The following is a 25046-nucleotide window of genomic DNA, read 5'->3' on the forward strand; positions in this document are numbered from 1 at the left end:
ACATTTTATAATTTGATTTCAATTGTTTTACTATATTATGCTGATTATTCATTGGTATTTACTAATGGATACCGTCCTTTGGTGATAAACCGTCTATGATACTTATTTGTGTAGCAATGTGGTTCTATTATTTATATATTTGGATGAATTTCACATGTACAGGTAAACAAAAAAGAAAAAACAAATAAAACACCTTCTTCACCATGGTTGAGACCAAACAAACAAAAATTTGGTCGGGACTCATAAAATATATTGTCGGTCCTCACATAGTTACTCCGAGCTTACAAAAAATTTTGGTCAATCTTATTAAAATTCACCCGGGACTTAACAAAGATATCGTTGGTCCTCACCAGGTTCTGTATGTAATAAGAAATTTGGTCAGATTTTTAGAAAACTGGTTGGTTCGACCAAATTTTGCAACGTGGCGCCATATAATTGATCAGAAATGCTGTTGTCTGACATGTGCAAACAGAACAGATCCGTTAATATTTAAATAAACATTTGTGAGATTTTAGCATCTGGTGGACACACTCATTTTGTGAGGATTTCCCCATATATAAATACAATAAAAGGTGTAAGCAATTAGCAAGTTGTTGATTATAGAAGTCTTTTATTAAAAGTTTTCTATGACATGATACCTAGTTATAATAAGTATAAGCAGGCTTCTTATATAATTTAATGATTCTACACACAACTCAATTAATATCCACTAATACAAACTGATTATCATCGTTTTAGGTCTTGTGTTCGTCGGTTTTCTTGGTCGTCATTGTTCAATAGAAACTTCAAGTAAATTAAGGATGTTTTATCTCTAACCAGTAAACCTACATGCATGTTATTTAAATAAAATTTATATCGAAACATATGTATGAATAAGAACCACCATGGTATATATTTTGAATGAAAATAAGACATTTCTTGTATAACAAAATGATAAAACCGTAACCTATCTAAATTTAGCATTTTAAAATCTAGTTTGTTAAATATTACTAGTCAGGTGCCCGCGCTATGCAGCGGAGTACGTGCGCAACCCCGATGACGGTGCGTTTGTAACTCGAAATTGGACGCGTACCGCATGCAAAGCCAGTACATGTGTAACTGACAGTTGAACACACATAATTGGCACCTGAATACATGTTACATGCATTAAACATGCTTAACCGACATCATGTGTGTAACTCACGTTGATTACTTGTGCATTACATGGTGTTGGGCGCTTACCAAGGTTGGTTAACGCCGTTACGTGGTGTTGGACACGTGTTTATCGGGTCTGGTACGTCTAAGCAATGTTATCACGTAACTAACGCCTAAAATGTACAACAATTTCAAATAAATCGATTTTCAAACCAACCTGTTTTGACCCGAAACCCGTCTGGACCAGACACCGTTTTAACCCGAAACCCGTTTCGACCTGATACCCTTTGACATGACCCCTTTCGACCTGAACCCATCTCGACCCGAATCAAATTAACCATCTTTTGTATTGACATGTTCCGACTCTAATTCGTTTTGACCCATGATTCAAACCACCCGACCTGACCCATTTTCGTTACAAACCGGTAATAACGTAAATGCTATTTTTTTTAAATTAATAAACTTTATCAATATCATACTCAAATTAAATAGAATAAAATGTTCGTTTTTATAGAATAATTTTCTTAAAAAAAATATTAACGTGTGAAACAGTTATGGACGTCTAAAAGTCGTGGAGGTAGTTTGTTTTAAATAAGGGGTTAATGTGTAATTATTCTATAAATTAATAAAATTTAATTAAAGTTGAAGGACTAAAATTGAAACTATTATGTAAGAACCTAAAGTAACCGTGCATGTTGTGCTATAAAGATAACATTACCCTTAAAATTTCTTAAATCTATACATTGTATGTTGTACAATAAACAACAAGTTAGGTACCTCTTAAAATTTAAGAGGTCCCTGACTCATGCTTTATATATAATAGAGATAGTCATAGATGTAAATTTATATTTAGTACTTTGAATAAACATCATCATACTTACAAATATAGGCTCGTCAGGGCTTGTGAGCTAAGTCATGCTATGTATGTGAAGTTGGGGCTTAATCTTGTTAGTTAAATGAACTTTGATTTAGTCTTGAGCTTGTTTACGTTCAACTCAATTCTAAATTTTAACGAGCTAATAACAAGTAATTCAAAAACAGATCGGCTAGATTACACTGCTCCCCTACATGTCCATATTGCTTTGATCTATCTTTAGTCATTTTGAAGGAAAAAACTCTCATGAGAAAAGATTTCTAATAGTTCTTCAAATTTATATTATTTATATGCATGCTATTGATTCATGTTCTCTAATTAAGCAAGGTCGAATTTTTATGTTGTGTTTATGAAGAAAGCTAGCCCCACAAAAAACAAGCCCAATACTATTGAAGAATCAATTTAAAAGGAAATAACCAAGGCCCATCATATAATAAGTTGAGCCTCTTTTATATGACTACACCTTTGTGCTAATTAAGGCATTATCGGAAAAGATTACAAGTAGAGGTGCACAAAAAACCCGAATCCGGACCCGAAATAAATACCCGGAACCGGTTTTTCTAATACCCGGGTTTTTAATACCCGAACCCGACCCTACCCGTAGTGTACGGATAGGGTATGCATTTTGGCACTAAAACCCGAACCCGAACCAGACTCGATTTGTACCCGGTAATACCCGAAAACCCGATTTGTACCCGGTAATACCCGAACCCGGAACCGAGGTTTTCCAATACCCGAAACCGGGTATTTCAAATACCCGATGTATACCCGAAAAATACCTTAAAAATACCCGAATAATACCCCTAAAAAGTGTAAACTTTTAAAAAATCCAATCTATATAAAAAAATACCGGAAAGAAACCCGAAAAAACCCGTAAATAGAGTTTTTTCAATACCCGATAATAGGGTATTCAAATACCCGGTTTTAGAATACCCGGTTCTATACCCGACCCGAACCCGATGCATAGGGTATGATTTTTAGAGACAACACCCGACCCGAACCCTACCCGTTTATTACCAATACCCGGTCATACCCGTACCCGGTCATACCCGAACCCGGTTCTATACCCGTACCCGGGTATTTAGAAAACCCGAATTGTGCACCTCTAATTACAAGTGTAATTTAACTTGACTAATATATGAGCAGAAACTCTCTTGTTGTTGAGAGTGATTTGTTTTATCCTCGTTTTGGTCCGACCCATTTTTACCGACCTGCCTTTAACACGTCTAACTTCTCATACCTTTAACACGTCTAATCTGCTTCATTTAGTTGGTGTGTGCATCATAGTCCATTATTTTATTTTGATGTGGAAGAAATCGAAGATAATGCGTTTAGGATCAAAATTCTAGAGCCCTCTCAAGGAACAAGAAACGTACATTTCATACATTTATATATTCGTACAAAATTGTCCTTGTTAGATTTATTGACTATAATAATCAGAATATAATAGAGAAGGGAATGGGTTGAACTCTTTGATATTATTGTTGTTTCTTTCTTACACAGGGAATAAAATAAATACCAAGGCTTTATATGTCTTTACAAGGAAAAATACATAAAAAAGGGAACAAGGCCGAGAATTAATCTTCCAACGATCAAGAATTGCTCCTAAATAAGGTTGGTTATAGTCTTCTAATTTTGGAAAAGATACACAAGTTGATCCCTTTGATATCTTATATTTTTATTATTATTTTCTAACACTCCCCCTTAAGTTGAGTAGTGGGGTCTCCAATGCACAACTTGCCAAGACAATTGCTGAATATTTTTCCATTGACGGCTTTGGTTAATATGTCTGCCAATTGGTCTTCTGATCGGACGAATGGTAGCTCTATAATCCCTGCTTCGAGTTTTTCTTTAATGATGTTTCTATCGACTTCCACATGTTTTGTTCGATTGTGTTGGACATGATTTTTTGAGATTTGTATCGCGGCTTTGTTGTCGCACATGATTCGACTAGCTTCCGTTTGGAGGAAACCAATTTCTGTCATAAGCTTACGTATCCATAGAACCTCCGTTACGCCTCGTGCAATTCCTCTGAATTCTGCTTCGGCACTAGATAATGCAACGACCTTCTGTTTTTTGCTTCTCCATGTAACTAAGTTTCCACCGACTAGAGTGAAATAACCCGATGTTGATCTTCCATCATCTTTGTCCCCTGCCCAGTCTGTATCGGTATATAGTTGAACTTTTAGGTGTTTATTTGGTTTAAAGAGAACCCCATGGCATGTCGTCCCTTTGAGATATCTGATAATTCTTTGTACTGCTTCCATGTGAGTGTCTTGAGGTTGATGCATAAATTTGCTGACCACCCCCACTGCATATGCGATGTCCGAACGAGTATGTGAGAGATATATTAATTTTCCTACCAAGCGTTGGTATCTCTCTTTGTCCGTTAGTTCCCCTCCTTCTTCAATACGAAGTTTGTGATTAACCATTATTGGCGTATCGGCCGGTTTGCAGTCGATCATACCTGTCTCAGCTAAAAGGTCAAGAATATATTTTTTTTACATATAAAAATACCCCTTTTAGATCTTAACACTTCAATTCCAAGAAAATACTTAAGCCTCCCTAAGTCATTCATTTCAAATTCTTTAAACAGACTTTCTTTCAACTTCTTCATTTCTTCGTCATCGTTTCTTGTAATGATCATGTCATCAACATATATAATCAAACAAGTTACAAGATTACTTCTTTTTCTAAGGAAAAGTGTATGATCGGAATTGCTTTGTCGAAATCCATATCCCTTCATTGCTAGGGTAAATCTGCCGAACCACGCTCTAGGAGATTGTTTCAGCCCATAAATAGATTTTTTTAAGCGACACACTTCCTTTGCTTTGAAACTTTCTGAGAACCCTGGTGGAGCTTCCATGTAGACTTCTTCTTTTAATTCCCCATGAAGGAAGACGTTCTTAACATCAAATTGATGAAGAGGCCATCCTTCATTGGCAGCGATCGAAAAAAGAACCCTGATTGTGTTAATCTTGGCTACGGGAGAGAATGTTTATTGGTAGTCAATACCATACATTTGGGTATAGCCTTTGGCGACCAATCGTGCTTTGTATCTTTCAATGGTTCCGTCTGGTTTGTGTTTGATCGTGAAGACCCATCGACACCCTACGGGTTTCTTTCCTAACGGACGGTCACATATTTCCCAAGTATCATTTTTTATTAATGCCTTCATTTCTGTTTCCATAGCATCCTTCCAGTTCTTGGATTTTAAGGCTTGTTCTACAGAGTTTGGAATTTGATCGGTGTATAAGGAAGCGTTAAATGCTTTTGCTTCTTTGGACAGGTTTGCTTCGGCTATGTTTGTAATAGGGTATCTGGAGGATTTGGATTGTTTCTCTGGGGAGTATCTTTTTGCTGGTATTCCTCTATTGACTCTTGGTGGGAGGACAAATTTTTCGGTTGTTTCTTCTTGTCTTGTTTCTCCCTGAACAGGTTCTTGTTCCTCTTGCACTGTTTCCTGCACTGTTTGTTCTTTCTCTACTTCATGATTATTAGATACATTGTCATTTTCGTAAGTTATATTTTCAGGTATTTGAGAATTACTTACTCCGGATGTAAGATCAGGAGTATTAAGGTCAGGAGCATTTGGGTCCGGTACACTGATTGAATGCATACTAGGTTGATGTGAGGTCGGTGACTCATCTTGGGTACTATGATTAATTTCTTCAGATGATGGGCCCCATTTGGGAACCCATTTTAACCAACTAAGAGTGTCATTCTCTTTCTCCCCCTCACTACTGTGTTGGGAGGCATAAAAGAATTCTGTTTCAAGAAAGTCACAGTTCATGGTAGTGTATATGTGACGTTTTGTTGGGCTATAACATCGGTAACCCATTCGGTTGACCCCATAGCCTACAAAAACACATTTTTCAACAAATGGATCAAGTTTGCTTCGATTGATTTTTGGTATGTGGACAAAAACCGAACACCCAAATACTCGTGGTTGAAGTGTAAGAGGTGGGGGTAATTTGGTGAATTCTGAAAGGGCTGAAGAGGGGTTTTTAGGTCAAGAGCCTTTGTTGGGAGTCTGTTGATAAGATATGTAGCGGTAGCAAGGGCTTCGGGCCAGAAAGATTTTGGAACTTGGGACTCGATCTAAATAGCTCGGGTTATTTCTAGTAAAATACGATTTTTCCGTTCCACGGTGCCATTTTGTTCCGGAGTGTGGGAGCACGATGTTTGGTGAATAATTCCTTTTGTTTGACAAAATTGTTTCATTGAATCGTTAACGAATTCCCCCCCCCCCCCATTATCAGACCGAAGAATTTGAATATTTGTCTTAAATTGTGTTTGTATCATGGTATAAAACATAGTAAACTTATCAAAAACTTCAGATTTATTTTTCAGAAAATAGATCCATGTCATACGAGTGCAATCGTCAACAAATGAGACAAAAAACCGAAAGTGTTGTCCCCAATAATTTTCGCGGGTCCACAAACATCTGAATGAATAAGAGAAAAAGGTAAACCAACTTTCGTGTTGTTTGGTTTAAAGGTGTGTCTATGACTTTTCGCCAGGACACATGTTTCACAACTTAATGTTCCGTTGCTAGGAAATAATTTTGGAAATAAAATATGCAAATAACCTATAGATGGATGTCCAAGTCTCCTATGCCATAACTAAGCTTCTCTATTTATTGTTCCATGGGCTAACATCGCAGTACCATGGTGAGTCACTTCTTCCACATAATATAACTCTTGACGCTCAGTGCCATGCCCAATAATAAATCCCGTTCTGATATCTTGTAAGATACAGAAGGTTGGGTGCATTAAAACAGTGCAGTTCAATTTTTTTGTCACATGACTAATGGATAATAGTTTATGTGACAATGAAGGGACGTAAAGACAGTTTGAAAGTTTTAATGCGGGCGATATTTCAATAGTTCCTCCTCCCATTACAGGAACTATTCCCCCGTTGGCGGTTTTTATGTGTTTAGTTTTAGGATTAGACTTTGAAATTATATCAGATAATTCGAATGTCATGGTGTCGGTAGCACCACAATCAAAAATCCATGAGTTATTTTTATTTTCACATGTTTTAACTTCCACCATATTAACTTCCCCCAAACTTTTATTTCTGTAAAAAGTATTTTCCCTAGGGTCTTTCAAGGTAAAATCATTGAATTTTTTGCACGTATCTTGAAAAAAAAATTCTTTCAGGTTTTTTTATTAGATCCATCTGATTCTATAATGGGATTTACAAATTTTTTATATTCTTTATTGGAAATACTAGTTTCTTCAAGGGGTAATCTAACAATTTTCGAACTATAGGGTCCATAAAATAAGGATTACAAACACAAGGGTTTGAAGATAGTCCCTCAAACCCATTACCTCTGTAGCTGCAATTGATCTGATCTATATTAAAATCTCTAGCCGATGTTGTACCACCAGCATCACTTATTAAAATCTCATCACTTATTAAAATCTCTGGCCGATTGCACAGGTTGTCGCCACCGGTATTGATAGCTTCTGATTTGCCTATTACGGCTGACGCCAACCCTAACCCGTTGGTAATATTCTGTTTGTGATTTTGTGGTTTTGAGTTTGAATCAGGCATGGCTATTCGGATTGTAAGGTTTTCGAGATTACCGCGCAGATCACCGTCTAAAGCAGACATGGCATCTTGTTCACGGTTTGCTTGATTGGTTTGTTTTTTTGGCTGCGAGGTAGGTAAGATCCTATGATCGTTAACACTGCTCTGATACCATATTGACTATAATAATCAGAATATGATAGAGAAGGGAATGGGTTGAACTCTTTGATATTATTGTTGTTTCTTTCTTACACAGGGAATAAAATAAATACCAAGGCTTCATATGCCTTTACAAGGAAAAATACATAAAAAGGGGAACAAGGCCGAGAATTAATCTTCCAACGGTCAAGAATTGCTCCTAAATAAGGTTGGTCATAGTCTTCTAATTTTTGGGAAAGATACACAAGTTGATCCCTTTGATATCTTATATTTTTTATTATTATTTTCTAACAAGATTATCCCATATTAAAATTCGTGTATACATCATGATCTAGCTATCAATTTATTCGGGTTCGTTTTGTCATATGTTCTTGTTTCCTACACTAATTTCTCCAACATTTGATCAAGCAAAAGAAATGAAAATAATGTTTAAGCTTAGGTGAGATTAAATTTGAAGCTCGAAAATTATGATACGGGTCTATCTCTTTAAACAATCCACAAACACAACTCAAGAAACACAAGTTACACAAATCAAAATGCTACTAGTGTTATTTTTTTTATGATATCGTATTGTATTATAACTACATTCCGATACGACCCGACCGGCCCGGAAATTTTAACAGTCGTTTGTGAGAAATTTGAAAACTGAAAAAAGTGAGCCCGTTAGAAAAAAAATCATGAGTCCGTCACTGAATATCTTCATAAGAGAAAGGGATCGACCCAAAAGCATGACAAAGAGCCGAGATCAAACTAGAGACGATAGAAACTTATCGATCGAAGGAAATGGTTTTGTTTTCTATATATGTATGGCTTAAGTGACCACCTTGCTCAACATCTACATTAAGTGATCCTAAAACTTAAAACATGTTTTAGAAAATTTATTATAAAAAAATATTTTATGATAAAGTTGTAATTAGAATTCATATTTCAAAACATTTGAACTAAGAAACATAGTTCAAAAGTCAAAACCATAGTGATGTATTTTCTCTAATTTAAACTAAGAAAGATTATTATTATTATTATTAGTGTATTTTTCACATCTCAAATTTAATGTAACCGAGATTTATACCAGCATGTAATATAAATATAAATTGTTTTTTTTGTTTTTTTGTTTTGTTTTTTGGAACTATATAAGTATGATTGTTTTATTTGTTTTCACTAATTTGAACAATGCAAAGAATTATTATTTCCAAAAGAACCTTTTCACATACCAAAATGTGTTTGTAAAGTTCCTTTTCAAATACCTTTCCTTACAAATTATTAATTTATTATAAAAAAAGACCAAAAACTAAAAAAAAAAAAAAAGATATCACACTTTTGGACTATACAAGAATATTATTTCCCATAACATGCTAGGAAACAAAAATAAAATCACACACCAACACAAAAGTCCACCCCCCACAACTACTCAATCTACTACTAGAATCTAATGTCTAATCTTGCTAGTCATAAATCGGCCCGAAAGGTTGGACGGTATGGCAATCATGAAATCATGATGGTTGGGATTGTGGCACGATATTACCAAATACCAACGAAAACACCGCCCCATCCTAGTTATGATATCGACCAAAAGTTATCGAGATTAAGTTTGAGTCATTAATTGTGTAACAATCGGAAATAATCTATCTACCTCTACCTATTCTAATAAAGTAAAATAATTGTGACGAATGTCAGTTTATAGTTAAACCTCACAACTTTTTTCCCTCTAAATCTTAATTGACCATAATATATGTTCATATTCACTTTTCTTTTACATTTATTTATATTATACTTATACATTTTTATAAAAATAAATATTAACATATTATTTTACTATATATTCCAAAATACTTGGTGAAATTCAAAAATTAACATCAAACCATGTTTGCTAAAGATTGAAAACAATATGTAATTTTAAAGGTTATCATTAACATATTTACTATGTATATTGTTGAAGATTATAAAGAAAAATGAAACTCGAACATGCTTTCATTTTATAAAGTAATTTTTTTATGTAATCATAAATCTATGCTTAAAAGTTGATCCATTTTTTTAAAATCAATCCATTTACCTATTATTATTATTGTTATTATTATTATTATTATTGTAAATTGTCATACAAATTTATAAATTATAAATTTAAACTTCAAATCTATCAATTAAATTTTTGGTTAATTTAGTAAACTATATATTGTGTTGGTTAATTTAGTAAATATATACCAATCACTTTTATATATAACAAAGTTTATCATATTTAATATCTTGGTTTTTTTATCAATGATTGTTTCGGGTTTTGTGAAACTTATATTTGGTTTTTACAATAAAAATTGGTAAATAGATTGTTTGGAACAAAAATTTAAAATTTGTTATGGGTCAAAAATGAAAAATCTGAACATTTTTAAAAGTTTGAGAATGCAAATAGATTTATCATCAAATTGTTACGGGTTCAAAGTGTCGACTTGAAAATGTCAAATGGATGAAAGTTAGAATTTTAAACTTGATTTGGGTTTCAAATATATTTTCAAGGACATTTTTGGAAAACTCAAAATATTCGGGAGTTGATAAATTGACTATTTGTCCTTCGACTATTAAAATTTAAGAATAGATCTTGAACACTTAAAATATTTTTGGAAAACTCAAAATATTCGGGAGTTGATAAATTGACTATTTGTCCTTCGACTATTAAAATTTAAGAATAGATCTTGAACACTTACGACATGCCACCCCATCTAACTTGTATTAAATTTGAAACATTTGTGTCAGCATTACTTTTTCTTTCAATGGTGATTAGAACGTTAAATGGGAAGCGTGTCATGCAAAACTATGCTTAAATGAAGCAAAATATATTCACAAAAATGAATGGGTTAACATGTTATTATTTATGTTGTCAAACTTATCAAAATCTTTTCATGGTTTAGCTTAGAAAAACTAACAATATTCGTCGTTATAATTTAATGCTCTTATTTCCTTCTATGGGTTCTAAATTGATTAATATATCAATAAAGGTATCGTCCATTCAGTATTTAGGCTGAGTGGTCAGAACTACTATTGTATGACTATTGTATAAGAAGTCTTCTTCCTGAATTCTTTCAATTATACACATATGATACTGACAATGAAAGTTTGAATAAAAGAAACATTCTCGAGTACGTTTTTGCACGTGCATTTTTTTATTAAATTCAATTAAAAATAAAGTCATTTTGTGAGATAAATAAAATCAATTTATATACACATAGTATAGATACAAGTATAGATGTAATACATTTTTTCATATACGTTATATAATTATTTTCTTTACTTTTAATTTTATAATTTGGATAATCCGTGTGTTACACGGGCTCTAAAACTAGTAATTAAATAAAAATATACGCAGTCATGGGATTGTTTCTGTAAAAAAATATATTTTCTTGTTTATAAACTAACCCTATATATAAATTCGTTCAATTTATAATTTTTCACCATTTTTTTCACAAACACTTATGCTTTCTCCTTCCAATCTCAAAATCGAATCAATGAACAACTTAAAACCTTGTGAAGATCGCATTAAAAGCTCATGATGAGATAGGTGTTGGGAGTAAAGAGAAACTTATGTTCTCTCAAATTAATAGTTAGAATAAAGTTGAGAATCGTTGTGACCGTTTTGGTTGAGGGAACGTAAATAGAGAGAGTCATGGATGTGCTCGTGGCCCTCATAGAATTGGTATGGTCAAGGTGGTCAGTTCCAACAAAACGAAGGCCAGAAGGAGCGGTGGCGAAGCATAGTGTGGGCCAAGCTTCGTCACTAAGGAGCAAGATAAAAGTTACGTTTAATGCTATAAATGCAAAAGGTATTCACGTAATGTGATTGAATGTCTGAGATGGGAACAAAAGGAAGAAGCGCTTAACTTGACCCCCTTTGATGAGCCACCACTACTTTGAGAATAAGCCAATTAGGATTAGAATAATATTACAAGTTAATGTTTTCCCGACATTGGGTTTGGTTTAATGAAAATGAAAAAACCGGCTACTAGACTTGATGGAAATCAAAAACAAGGGAGGCTTGTGGTCGCCTTAGAGCATCCACAATAAACCCACTTTTACAAGTTTTTGTGTGAAAGTTGGCACCTGCCCAACCAATCACAAACTTTCTCTCTCATGTCACTCACAAACTTTTAAAAACAACATTTCATTCTTATCTCTTTCATCTTTTCTAGTCACGCTCATAAACTGGTTTCTAAATGTTTTTGTGAAAGAACTAATCATCGCTCTCTCTCTTCACATCACACCCTCTCTGCTTAAAAACACTTTTAAAAATATCTATCGTAGATGCTCTTACTCTCTTTTATTTGAGCGTGTTTAGTGTTATCGTTTTCAAAGTAACAGACCTTAGATGTATCTCTTTATGCCTTTCTTGTACTTGATTTCTCACAATAGTTAGACACAAGACTATGATAAATCCATGTTGTAGCTTGTTGACATAGATTACACATCGTAATTGAACAACGTAAATCCTTACGTGCTCATGCTTTACTTTTCAGTTATTATTGTGTATGCTCACATTTAATTCTAATCCGGATAATTCATATGTGAAGCGAGTCAGGATGACAAAGATGAGTTTGAGTCTATTTATCTTTATCAAATTGTTAGGTCTAGATGAGTGCTAGTATATATTTTTGGATTGAATTATCTAGTTATGTTTAATTATTTATAAAAAGTTTAAAGAAATAAAGGATTATAGCAGGATAAGCATTTGGTTAAGGGGTTGTTTGGCAATATAATACTGAATATTTAAGAGGCATGACCGATTTAAATGTAGAATCTGAATTGTTCAGCGTGTCTCTATGGTTTAACTATTAAGTAGTTACATGAACCATTAAAAAAAATACATATTTTTATTAAACCAGACACACTCTATCTTTACTGATTTAGAGGTAGCCTGTTAATACAATCATTAAGATTTATTTTAGTTTGTTATTAGTTTTTTTTTTACAATTATTTTTTAGATAATACAAAAAAGGAGTCAATGAAAGGTTAATTTTCACATTGACAAAAATCTGATATTCTGCATGTGTAATTCATTGATCAATGATCAAAGATTTGTGTGTGTGGGGATGATTCTGGGCCAACACAATGGCTGCCATATATTGGACTATTGCGATAATGGGATGGATTAATAATTGTTATAATAATGCATTATAATTGTTTATTATTTAAAAGACCATCTGGTTTTCTTTCAATAATGAAAAGTAAACAATATATTGTTGGTTTATAGAATCAATAATGAAAAGTAAACAATATATTGTTGGTTTAATAACTAAAGGTATATATAATATGTAAAATGACAATTTAGTAATCAAAATGGGTTTTACTTAATTTTAGTTCTACATACATTAAAACAAATGTCATGTACTATATAAAATATATCTCAATTCACCAATTGACACAAAAAACAAAAACAAAAAAAAGAAAAAAAAAGAAGAAGAAAAAGAAAAAAGAAGAAGAAAAAGAAGATGAAAAGTGGTCTTTAAATATATTACTTATAGCCATCATCAAGGAATTATACATTCCGATTATTCGTTACATAAAATCTTTAGACTTATGGTGGCGTGGTCAAGGAATTAAACAAGTATTATGAGGTAAACCGAAGACAGGCCTACACGTAAAAGGTGGGGATAGCTGTGCGTCCATTTACAAATAAAACAATTTGACGATTTGAGAGAAAATATTAATGTTTTGTTTATATAAATTTAAGATTTTATGACTAATTTTAAAAAGATAAAACACTTCTTATTTATTGTTGATGACGTAAATCGAAGTTACCCAATATTCTTTTATTTTTTGTATTAAATTCATATCAATTTCCTTCAACTTGGTAATGAACACTTGTAGAAAGATAAATTATTATAGTCTGTGTCCAATGTATCTCAATGTTGCAAGCTGTAACTTTCAAAAATAAATTATTTTGGTATCGTTTCAACTTGTTGGCTTAGAACTTAGAAACAATAAGGCTATCATAAACTGAACATTTTAAATTTATGTATATATGTGCTCTTCAATTATGTTTTTACTAATTTTCATTTTATTTGAAGCAAATTAATAGGCAACACGCAGCGACTTAGATAGAAAGATGGGGGTTGATGAACCCCCTACATATTATGCAAATGGTCGAGAAAGTTGAAGATGATATATATATGATATTTTGGAAGATAGTTGAAGAACACTTATCTATGTCATAATATATGAGTTAGTGGTATATTAGTTTAGGGGTGAGCATATATAAACCAGGTAAGATCAGCGAGCCATGAACTGATCATACTTGGTTATTTATAATAGGGTCGGTTCTCAGATTCTAAGAATGCCATTAACCGTGTTTGAGTCGGGTATTGTAGGTATTGAGTAAAGCGCTTGGAACCTAGAAAATTTTGGCAATACTGACAAAATTTTGTCAGGGATCACATAAATTTGGTTGGGATTCACAAAATTTGGTCGAGAGTCGCAAATATTTGATGGGGACTCACAAAAATTTTGTCGGACTCAAATAAATTTTGTTAGGATTCACCAAAAAATCGTCGAAACTCACACAAATTTGGTTGGGGCTTACAAAAATTTCTTCACTCACAAAATATATCGTTGGTCCTCACTTGGGTTGTAAGCGGATTGAATCAAACCGGACAAGACCTTGTCCGTGTTCATCCGTTAAGCTTTTGTCGGGTAAACGAACGATTCACGAATACCCTACCAAACGAAAATTTGTGTACGTGTCCATTCATTAAGGAATTGAGTTTGTCCGTGCCTATTCGTTAGTATTGTAAACGAACACTAATGGACATCCGAAGAATAACGGACACTGATGGACAAACAAACATCAATGGACACTTAGTAGACAAACAAACGTAAACATATCAAAATACTTTAACATAAACATTAATGAACATTACACCAAATGATATCCAAACATATTTAACACTTAACATAGGAACAAAACACATAATCATATCAAAATAATGTTTTGGTGCTCAAAATTCACAAACTTTTAGTGTTTCAAGAGAAACAAGTTTCAAATTCTTCATTCTTCAAGGAATTTTAAAATATACCAATGTAATCGGACGTGCGTTACCAGACGTTCGCGAATACAATTGAATGAACGCGGCATTTGTCTGTGTTCATCCGTTAAGGTTACCGAACACATATTTTTTGTCCGTTTCGTTTAGAAATTTTCGTATATGTAAATACAATGAAAGGTGTCAACAACCAAGTTGTCGAATATAGAAGTCTTTGTTTTATGAATATGTAAATATAAATCTTTGTTTTTTCGAACGGCTAAGAATATTCTAACAATAGATGATGGTTAGAAAAGGTTAACAAAACATAATTGATTATAGAAGTCTTTTAGTACTTAAAGTTTCCTATGACAGAATACCTAATTTACTGCAGGCTTTTTGTATAATTTAATGATTTAATACAACTCAAATTATATATACACTAATACAAATTGATAATAATTAATGTTTTAGGTTTTAGAGGCTGTTGGTCTTGTGTTCGTCAATGTTATTGGTCGTCGTCAATAACAACTTCAAGTAAAATAAAACTTCAAATAAAATTTCTTGACTTAAATTTATAAATTTGATGTATAACCACATTAACTATCTCATTATTAAACAATCCACAAAAACAATTCAACGGAATCAATAAAAATTATAAAACCATTGTATATCACCATCATATGGTTTCCAAGTTTCTTTAAATTAAAAAAAACTTTTAACAATTTATTATTTTATATCACTATTAAAGTTTCTTATAATTTGCCATTAAAAAAAAAGATAAAACCTAGTGGCAAAAGGCAACTTTATAAACCCATGATCATAGGCAACAATGCGTAACTCAAGCTCAGTATCTCTTATTTCGAGAAATACCCTTTATATATATAAATACCAAAAGGTTAAAATCATACTAAAAGATCTCAATCACATATACAATAACAACAAAAGTTTATAATTGAACCATTGGCCAGGAGATCTTTAGGTGTTTGTAAATATCAGTTGATGGTGACGTTAGGTTATGAGTTATGGTGATAATTGAATTGATAATATTGTACTCCATAATAAGGTAAACTAGTATACAGTATTATCAAGTTTATTTAAAATCATTTGGTTTCTTATAAACAGTGACGGACTTATGTGCGGGTTAAAGATGAATCATGTCAGAACAAGTAAGGTCATCATCGAAATTTCTTTTCTGAATCTATCAATAAGAATTTTTTTACCAAGTCAGGATATTGATAATTTTGATTTGGGTCATACCTCAATACTTATATATATATATATATATATATATATATGTAGATTAAATTTTGTTCCTATGATTTAATTTAGTGTGTATGACGTTAAGACATGACATTCATCATTATGTTTTAGTTAAGTATACCACAAAACATTAACAAGCATCAAGTTGGCATTCATCATTATGTTTTGTGGACGAACTGGTCAATTATCATGGCATGTATGCTAGGGTTTGTTAAAAAGTATCAACTAAATCCGCTCTTCTTTTCAAAATCTTAAAATCTCTTAAACACGTACCTAAATATCATGGGTTCGTGTTCTAAAAATAAAACAAATTTGTTTATTTCAAAAATATCTCTTACAAGACTTCCCTATAACAAGCGCGCCCTTAAAATAGGGGTTTCTCCCGCTAACTTTTTTTTTGAACGGCAAATTTTATAAAAGCGCTAGCGGGGAAATTAGCAAAAATACCTAAGACAAAACCAAACAAACAAACTAACCGACCAGACTAGGTCCCAGAATTAATAATTAACTAGGTAAACAACCAGCCGCGTTGCGGCGGTGCAGCAAAGCGAATTCAGTTGGTATCAATTAATTTCGTTACAAAACCGACACCAATAAAGAAAATAATATGTAAACGTCCAAAATAATATCGACACACGTACAACTTATGTTCAAAATGACACGGACTTGGTTACGATACAAATACCGACATTATATAGCTTATGACACAAGCAACATATCTAAAATGATTTCCCAATCGTTAAAGTTCGGGCAATGTAGCGGTGAATCGATGTGAATTCGGGTGTCGATATGTTCTACACGATTCCGAAAATAAACCCAAATAATAAATTCCTCAAGTTTAAATATTTATAAAAAATACAATAAAAATGTATATATTAGAAGAAAGAAAACAAATACAAAAAGAGGATCTTCTCCACTAAATTCATAGAAATATCAAAAAAAAAGCAAAGGAAAAAAAATCCCTGCTTTGCTTTCATGATGGATGTAGGTCAGTAGGCCTCGAACCTGCGTGAGGAACCATAGACAGCCCAAATGCATATCACAACACCCATCAGGCTACACTATCTTTATGGTTTTAACATCAAAATGATTAGATTAAATTTATACATGAACTAATAATATTCAGAAAACCACTTTTGTGGCACCGACATTTCAACTTTTATCTATATAGATAATAGATAATAGATAATAATTTTGCTAATATATAATAAGTAAAGGCGTTTTAGAATTTATTTAAAGCCATCATACTTCTTGCAAATAATAATATATCAGTTGATATCAACGTAAAGGTTTGACGAATTAAAAATATATAGCTAAACTATAGAGAATGTTAATTTTTATCACGCATTTTGTATCCAGCAATTTTCAATGTGCATAATGAAAATTTAATGGTTATCGCTCTTTGATATTTAAAAAACTAATGATGTATGTTTTCTTTTATATACGTACTAGTTTTTACTCAGCCCGTTGGGCCGGGCATGTTGGTAAAACTTGGACGGTGGTAAAATCCAAGCGTTGTCCATCATAAGTGTTGAGTCAGTCAGGCGACACGAATTCGTTCGGTTCATTTACAGGCCTACTCACAAATAATCCAAAACTACTCCTAAATTTACACATAAAAAAACGTAGTGTATGACTAGAACTCCTAATATTTTGAAATAAGTTAGAAGCCCTTTTATAAGAGTTAGCTTGGCACTAACAAAAAAATATATCAATAGTTAATTACACACGAATGAGGAAGAAAGTGGTAACAAAAATATGCTCATACTCGACTTAACATTACCAAGACTCTAACAGAGAAGAAATTTATGTTAAATAAAATGTGTTTAAAAGAGTTAGTTTCTTCAAATCAAATAATTTATGTCTTACAAATTTAAATGATCTTTCAATATTAAATTTCTTGATTTGTTTGGATATGTTAGAAAGCTTCACATGACTCAAAAGATTTATTGGATTAGTAGGTACGTAATTAAGGATTACTAGTTATAGATAATACATACCCGATATCCATCAACCACTCATGACGAAATCCACACATGCAAGTTACTTTACACAGGTTATCCGGACGCGAGTTTTTTTTGGGACAATAAGGGAGCGTAACAATAACTTTAAAGGGGTGATCAAGATTTTCACGTATGAATAACACTAAAAAAATTTAAAGTAAATGACCACCGTCCATCTTTAAATGGTAGCCAGGTGTTATCAATTGATGACAAGTCACGTGCATGTGTGCAACATTTTATATCAGCCTTAGCTATTTCTAATCATAATTAATACTATTTAACATGAATACAAGATAGCGTGATAATATAAACTTGTTTTTAAATATCTTATTAATCTATGAAAAGAAATTTTAGACCAACCTCTAAGAAGATGTAATATTTTCTTATTAAATTGATGATGCTATAAATAGAAGTTACATTATTTGTTCTATATTGCATTTTTCTGTTTTATTGATCTCAACAAGGCCTTTCCGGTCTTAAAACAAATTTCTCATGCTTAGTTTTAACGACTTAGCGAATTTCTCATGCTTAGCAATTTTCTCAGTTTTATCAGAAACCTTGTGCAATTGAGTTGACATGACATTAATTTTCCAACGGCCTTCATGCATTTTATATAATATTTTGTTTACATGGATGATATTATTTTCACTCCAAAGTAAGTATAGGGTTTAAAATAGATGAGAAAATTGATCAGGTGGGCTTAAGAGTGCTCATATTGAAATCTTATTTTCATCCATACAAATTAACAAAAAAGCACATATATGGTCTATATTTATGCATATTCAATTAAATAACATCTATTTATATAATTTCTTTATTATATTATCTTTTTTCTTTAACTTTGAACGTCACACGCTCGTTTTTAAAATATCCCCAATCCCCATTCAAGTGTAGGTGTTCCTCTATAAATAGATACAAGATTGAACACGCAACACATAACACATAAACACAAACAAGAGAAATGGATCAACTTCTATTTCTATTTCTCTCATCCATTATTATCCTCTTCTTCCTCCTCCATGCCATTGACCTCCACCGAAAACGCAGGCAACCGCCTGGCCCTCTCGGCCTCCCTATCATCGGTAACCTCCTTGAACTTGGCCCTAAACCCCACGAGTCCCTAGCCAATCTCTCCAAGAAACATGGCCCACTTATGACCATCCGACTGGGACGCATCACCAGCGTGGTGGCTTCTACACCTGACGCTGCTAGAGAAATCCTCCAACGCAATGATGAGGCATGCTCTGGACGTAATATCCCAGAAGCAGTCTCCTGCTTACCTGACAATGACGTGGCACTTGCATGGATTCCAACAAACGAATCATGGCGAACCATTAGAAAAGCTCTTAACACATATTTAACTCATCAACACAAACTCGACACCCTTCGTCACCTTCGGCAGAACGTGATGGAGGGTGTGCTAGGCTTTCTTCGTCAGAAGAAAGCGGGCATAGAGATTGGAAAGTTGGCATTTGCGGCGGCATTGAACATGATGTCTAACACTTGTATGTCACAAAATGTGACCAACTATGAGTCTGATGACATAGGGGGGTTTAAGACGGCTGTGAAGACAGTAATGAAAATGACTGGGAAGTTTAACATAGCGGACATATTTCCGGTGTTGAAGCCGTGGGACCCGCAGAACATACGGCGGGATGCGAAGGCGGCTTATGAGTGGTTGGCTAATATGGCAGATGGTTACATAACTGAAAGGTTAAAGCATAGAGAATCAAAGCTTCAAAGGTTTGGTGATATGTTGGATTCATTGCTGGATTATAGTGAAGCCAATGAAGCTGATTTCACTGTCAAACACATCAAGATTTTACTTGTGGTAATTAACTATACTCTTCTTAAAAAATATTTAATAAATTTATTTGGTGTCAAATAAATTCTTCAGTACAAAAAAAATAACTATTACCCACATAGAATATTTTTTGTAATTTTTGAAGTATCATAAGGTTATTGTGGTCCTAACTCTATGATTTGGCTTTTTTATACTTTCTGAATATTTGAGAACTTGCAAGATCTATAATATTTTCAAGAGAACCTCTTAATCAACAACATATTATTTAATTACAGGAATTGTTTCTAGCGGGAACGGAAACTAGTTCGAACACAACAGAATGGGCAATGACAGAACTACTAGTTAACCCCGATATGTTCTCAAGAGTTCGTAAAGAAGTCGCCACAATAGTTGGAGAAGATGGACAAATTCAAGAAGCCAAAATCCTAGACTTGCCTTACCTACAAGCGGTGATCAAAGAAACAATGCGACTTCATTTATCCGTGCCTTTACTAGTGCCTCATAAAACCGAAACCGATGTTAAACTTGGTAAATATACTGTCCCAAAAAACACACAAATTTTAGTCAATGCGTGGGCCATGGCACGAGATCCTAGGTATTGGGAAAACCCGTTGGTGTTCAAGCCAGAGAGGTTTTTAGAGAACGAGATCGACTATAAGGGTCAAAATTTTGAGTTCATACCTTTTGGATCTGGCAGGAGGATGTGTCCTGGAATACCCTTGGCTCATAGGGTTGTTAGTTTAATGGTGGCATCGTTTGTGTATCATTTTGATTGGAAGTTGCCTCATGCTAGAGAAGAAATGGACATGAACGATGCTTTTGGTCTTACATTGATTAGAGCTACACCTCTTGTTGCTACTCCTACTCCGGTCATATAAAGTGCATAAAACATGAAGTTGATACTTTTGCCATTATTCATTTCTAATTATACTATCTTTTTTTATATGTAATGTTAGTAGTTATAAGAAATAAACCTTGAGTGTGATGTTTAGTTTGTAACAGTTTATTATTATTATTATTGAGTGTTTCTGTTGATATTATACATATCAACTCTTTGTATGTACTCTTGTTTTTATTTTGTTATACAACACTATTTTTAACAAACAAAACACTAATTCTACTCATACATCTACATTTTTTTCATCTATTATTGGATTGAACCTAAGAGCAACCCACAACCCTTCGTTTGTGATGCTCGTTCGTTCATGTGACAACCGAAAAACGAGAGGAGGCAAACAACCAGCATTGTGGTTGTTCGTCCGAGGTGTTGGGTTTGGAGCTTTAAACGTGAGATGAATGGAGAAGTTAGGCACCCTCTCTCTCTTTCTCACACACACACACAAACATATACGTGTGAGAGAGAGAGAGAGGATAGCTTTGTTGTAAAAGTACATGGTTTCTTAAAATTTCTAGGAATAGATCTTGGTATTTAGATCAAAGTGGTGAATGCTCAGATCTATAGTGTATGAAAAACTGTATAATGTCCTATTTAAAAAGTATAGTATTCATATTTATATGGAACACTTTATGTACGTTTTCCTGCATTTTTTAAGAAACTTTAATTTCTTATTTAATTTCTTTTCTATATACATAGATATTATATAGAAAAGGGTTCAAATAAAAAGAAGTAGTTTCTAGGAATGGTAAGAACCAATAGAATTTTGACATTTGGCATTAAAAACTAAGGTGAAAGAATAATTCTAGGAAACTATGTCGGTTATAATGATGAAAGAGTAATTCTAAAAACTATGACGGTTTTTGGTAATTTTAAATTTCAACCATTGATTGATATGATCCAATGACTATGATTTATTCTTAGTCTTTCTAGAAAATACTTGTTTTTAGGTTAACCCTCCCCATATATACTATTTTAATAAATTTTTATTTGAGGTTTGTGAAGGTTTTATGTTACGAAGAAATGAGAGTTTTTTTTTTAAAGTTTGAAATATAATATGATAATTTGTATATATTTGACATTGTAGATGCTCGGACTTTAACACCTTTTCTACATTCTCATATAGTAAGGCCGGTCACATGTCTTATGGTTATAAATGGCTAATTTTTTATGGTTATTATTATTATTATTATTAGTATTATTATTATTATTATTATTAATTAAAGCATGTTCGAAAATTTATTATTATGCCTGGTTGCATAATCTAACTATCATAATAAAGCATTGTCATACCTTTGAGAAGTATCATACGGTGCTTAATTAGTATAGTGTACGTTATCATATTTTAAAAAGTTGTTTTTTTCAACGGTTTAAAAGAGTTTCTAAGTTACATATACCTTTAAATCTTTAAAGATACTACTATAACAATTATTCAAATACACCACTTGGGTAGAAAACCCACTTGAAACTAAAGAAAAAAATTACGGAATTGGAGCAACCATGAAACTCAATATAAAACAGAAAGCATGAATTAAATAAGCTATAGAAGGAGATGAAAACTCAAGCATTTTTACCGTATTATTAACAAAGAATATTGGTTTTTATTGGTCCCAACTATCTCATTTTGATCGCTTACAGTCTCAATTTTCATTTTGACTGGAAACGGTCCTAACTTTCACCTTTGTTTCTTCCATCAGTCCACGACTAACTGAGTAGTAACTCCGTTATCTCCTTGCTGGCATGTCCATGCATCATAGTTATCAAAAAGCTATGACTTAGTAGCCTACGTGGATATAACTTTGTTTATGTTCTTTCTACTAAACCATAATCTCTCCAAACGTTTATTCACACTTCTGTATCCCCAATTCTCTCTCAAGCCCTAACTGAATCGTTGAATCCATTATACTCTCAAGCCCTAATTATGAAAAGGTAGTTTAACAGAGTAATTATGGCGCCACAAATGTGGAGGTAACCGGTGGGAGATGGAGCGAATCGAACACAAACTTGTCGGTCGTACACAATGTTTTGTTGTCGTTTCAAAGTGACGCGGATACTAAGAAAGTTCGGTTTCGAACCATGGAGATACTATCTACAGCTACAAGAAGATAACAATTGACGGTGAATTGTGAGTTGTGACTAGACTGGTTTATAGTGTAATGAATTCAATGATTCGATTAGGGCTTGAGAGAGAACTGGGGATACAGACGTGTGAATGAACAATTGGAGAGATTATGGTTTAGTATAAAGTACATAAACAGAGTTATATCCACGTAGGCTATCATGTCATAACTTTTTGACAATTAGGATGAAAAATATGTAAGTAAGGAGATAACGGAGTTAGTACTCAGTTAGTCGCTAACTAATGAAATAAACAAATGTAAAAGTTAAGACCATTGTCTGCTAAAATGAAAGTTGAGCCCATCAGCAACCAAAATGAGTAAGTTGAGATCAATAGAAACCAATATCTCTATTAACAATAATACTGCTATGACTAAAACTAATGACTGATATTAATGGAACTTGCAACTTGGAGCATAGGTCTAGAGGACTGTATAAATAAAACCCTTTTATTGTTTATGCATTTTTACGGTATTATTAACAATAATACTACTAGGACTAGAATTAATGGACTGAATATTAATGGAGCTTGCAACTTGGAACATAGATCTAGAGGATATCAATTATTAAAGCATTAAACACTTTTAGCAATGCAATTGTTTAAGTACACGTTCAACGTTACATCATAAATTAATTCAGCAAAAACATTAAAATATTTAAAAAAAAAAAACTTGAACATTATAATAAATGACATTTCTATTATAAACTTGAAGATTATAGTTATGCCCCTTTCAAAAAATAAATTGGTTCTAATTTCACCCTTTAATGCAGATAAATGAAGTATGATGTCAACAATGACAATCTAAGGTAGTGAAGCTTCTACAATTAGTAAATGATAGCATAATAATAAGAGGGGCCGCTTAACACTTTTTGGGGTTGAAACAGAAATTTGACACATTATATTTAAGTCTTTAATCTAGAAAATATCTAAACTTAAACTTAAATGCTAATTAATACATACTCTCATTTAAAGTGATATATCAAGACAAAAATAGTTTATGTATAAATTTTAATTTAAGACTGTATTTACCTTTTAACAGCAACTTGTAATTGTAATATATAAGTTGGATATTACTTTAAAAGAAGATTGTATCAATGAATCGGGTAACTTGTTAGTATATTATATTAATATTTATATCTTAATGATTCCTTAGTATTGCCGGTATATATTTAGGTTTATCAAATTTGGAAATATTTTTACTAAAATTTAAGACAACTTTAAATAAAAGGATTGAATTATCCGTAATTTCAAGCAAGTATAAATTTATGTTAACACTAGTTTGATCCTCCCGTATTACAGGAGTTTATTCAAGTTTTTGTTTTAATCGTTTTGGTATTATATGATGATTTAGTATATTTTTTAACATAGTTTTGTTTTAATTTAATACATATATATTAGTTTGTTATTATATTTTTTAGCGTTTGAGTTTTTTCAATTGAGATGTGTAGGTTTTTTAAATTTTTAACGAACAAACATAAACGGACACGAGCATGTTGATTTTTTTTAAATGAACAAACATGAACACAAATATTTGTCTAATGAAAAAGGGGGACGTTAATGTAGCTGAAAATGGTAGGTAGTAACGGAAGTTAACCGGCGATGAAGATGATAGACCAGCAATAGAAAACATGTAAAGGAGATAAATTAAATTAGGGTTTAATGATGAAAATGTTTACCAATAAATGAGATCTAATAACCCATTTGAGGGTTATTAGGGTTTGGTAAGACCCATAACCCGTGAAAATTCTTTGATGATTAAGGGGTTATTTCACAAATAAATGAGATGTTATAACCCGTTTAGGAGTTATCCGGGTTTGATGAGACCCATGACACGCAAAAATTATTGTTTGATTATGAAATACTTTCGTAAATAAATGAGATGTTATAACCCATTTAAAGACTATTCGGGTTCCGTGCGACCCATACCCGCGAATTCGGGTAAAATGCATGAGAAGTCTCCATTTAGAAATCAAGCAATCTGGTGGCTCTAGAGAATGGGGGAACAATCTGAGAGCGACACGTAGGATTTTATGGTAGACAATTATATTGATAGTTAGATTTTCAAAATTAGATACATGATATTGAAAATAATTCGAAATGAATAAATACAAATTATACATATCATTCAGGCTATATATATTCGTATAAACGGTACCCTTTATATTCACGTTGTTGACCATGAAGAGTCATAATAGAATATGCATATATATCATGTTAAACCTAGCGTCTATAAATGTGTATGTTACTAAACTCACAAGC

At 32.7% G+C, this 25046-nt stretch overlaps 1 protein-coding gene across 1 annotated transcript; it reads left to right on the top strand.

The window, feature by feature from the left end:
• Window positions 1-18718: 18718 nt before the first annotated feature.
• On the top strand, window positions 18719-20774 carry LOC143634330 (geraniol 8-hydroxylase-like). The gene is made up of 2 exons (XM_077102448.1): window positions 18719-19800; window positions 20049-20774. Exons 1-2 carry the CDS (start codon window positions 18931-18933, stop codon window positions 20649-20651), a joined length of 1473 nt encoding a protein of 490 aa, XP_076958563.1. The 5' UTR covers window positions 18719-18930; the 3' UTR covers window positions 20652-20774.
• The last annotated feature ends 4272 nt before the right edge of the window (window positions 20775-25046 follow it).

This window comes from Bidens hawaiensis, unplaced genomic scaffold (assembly GCF_021521415.1).
Source record: "Bidens hawaiensis isolate Kalapana, Puna unplaced genomic scaffold, B.hawaiensis_p1.1 tig00007041_1, whole genome shotgun sequence".
NCBI lineage: Eukaryota > Viridiplantae > Streptophyta > Magnoliopsida > Asterales > Asteraceae > Bidens > Bidens hawaiensis.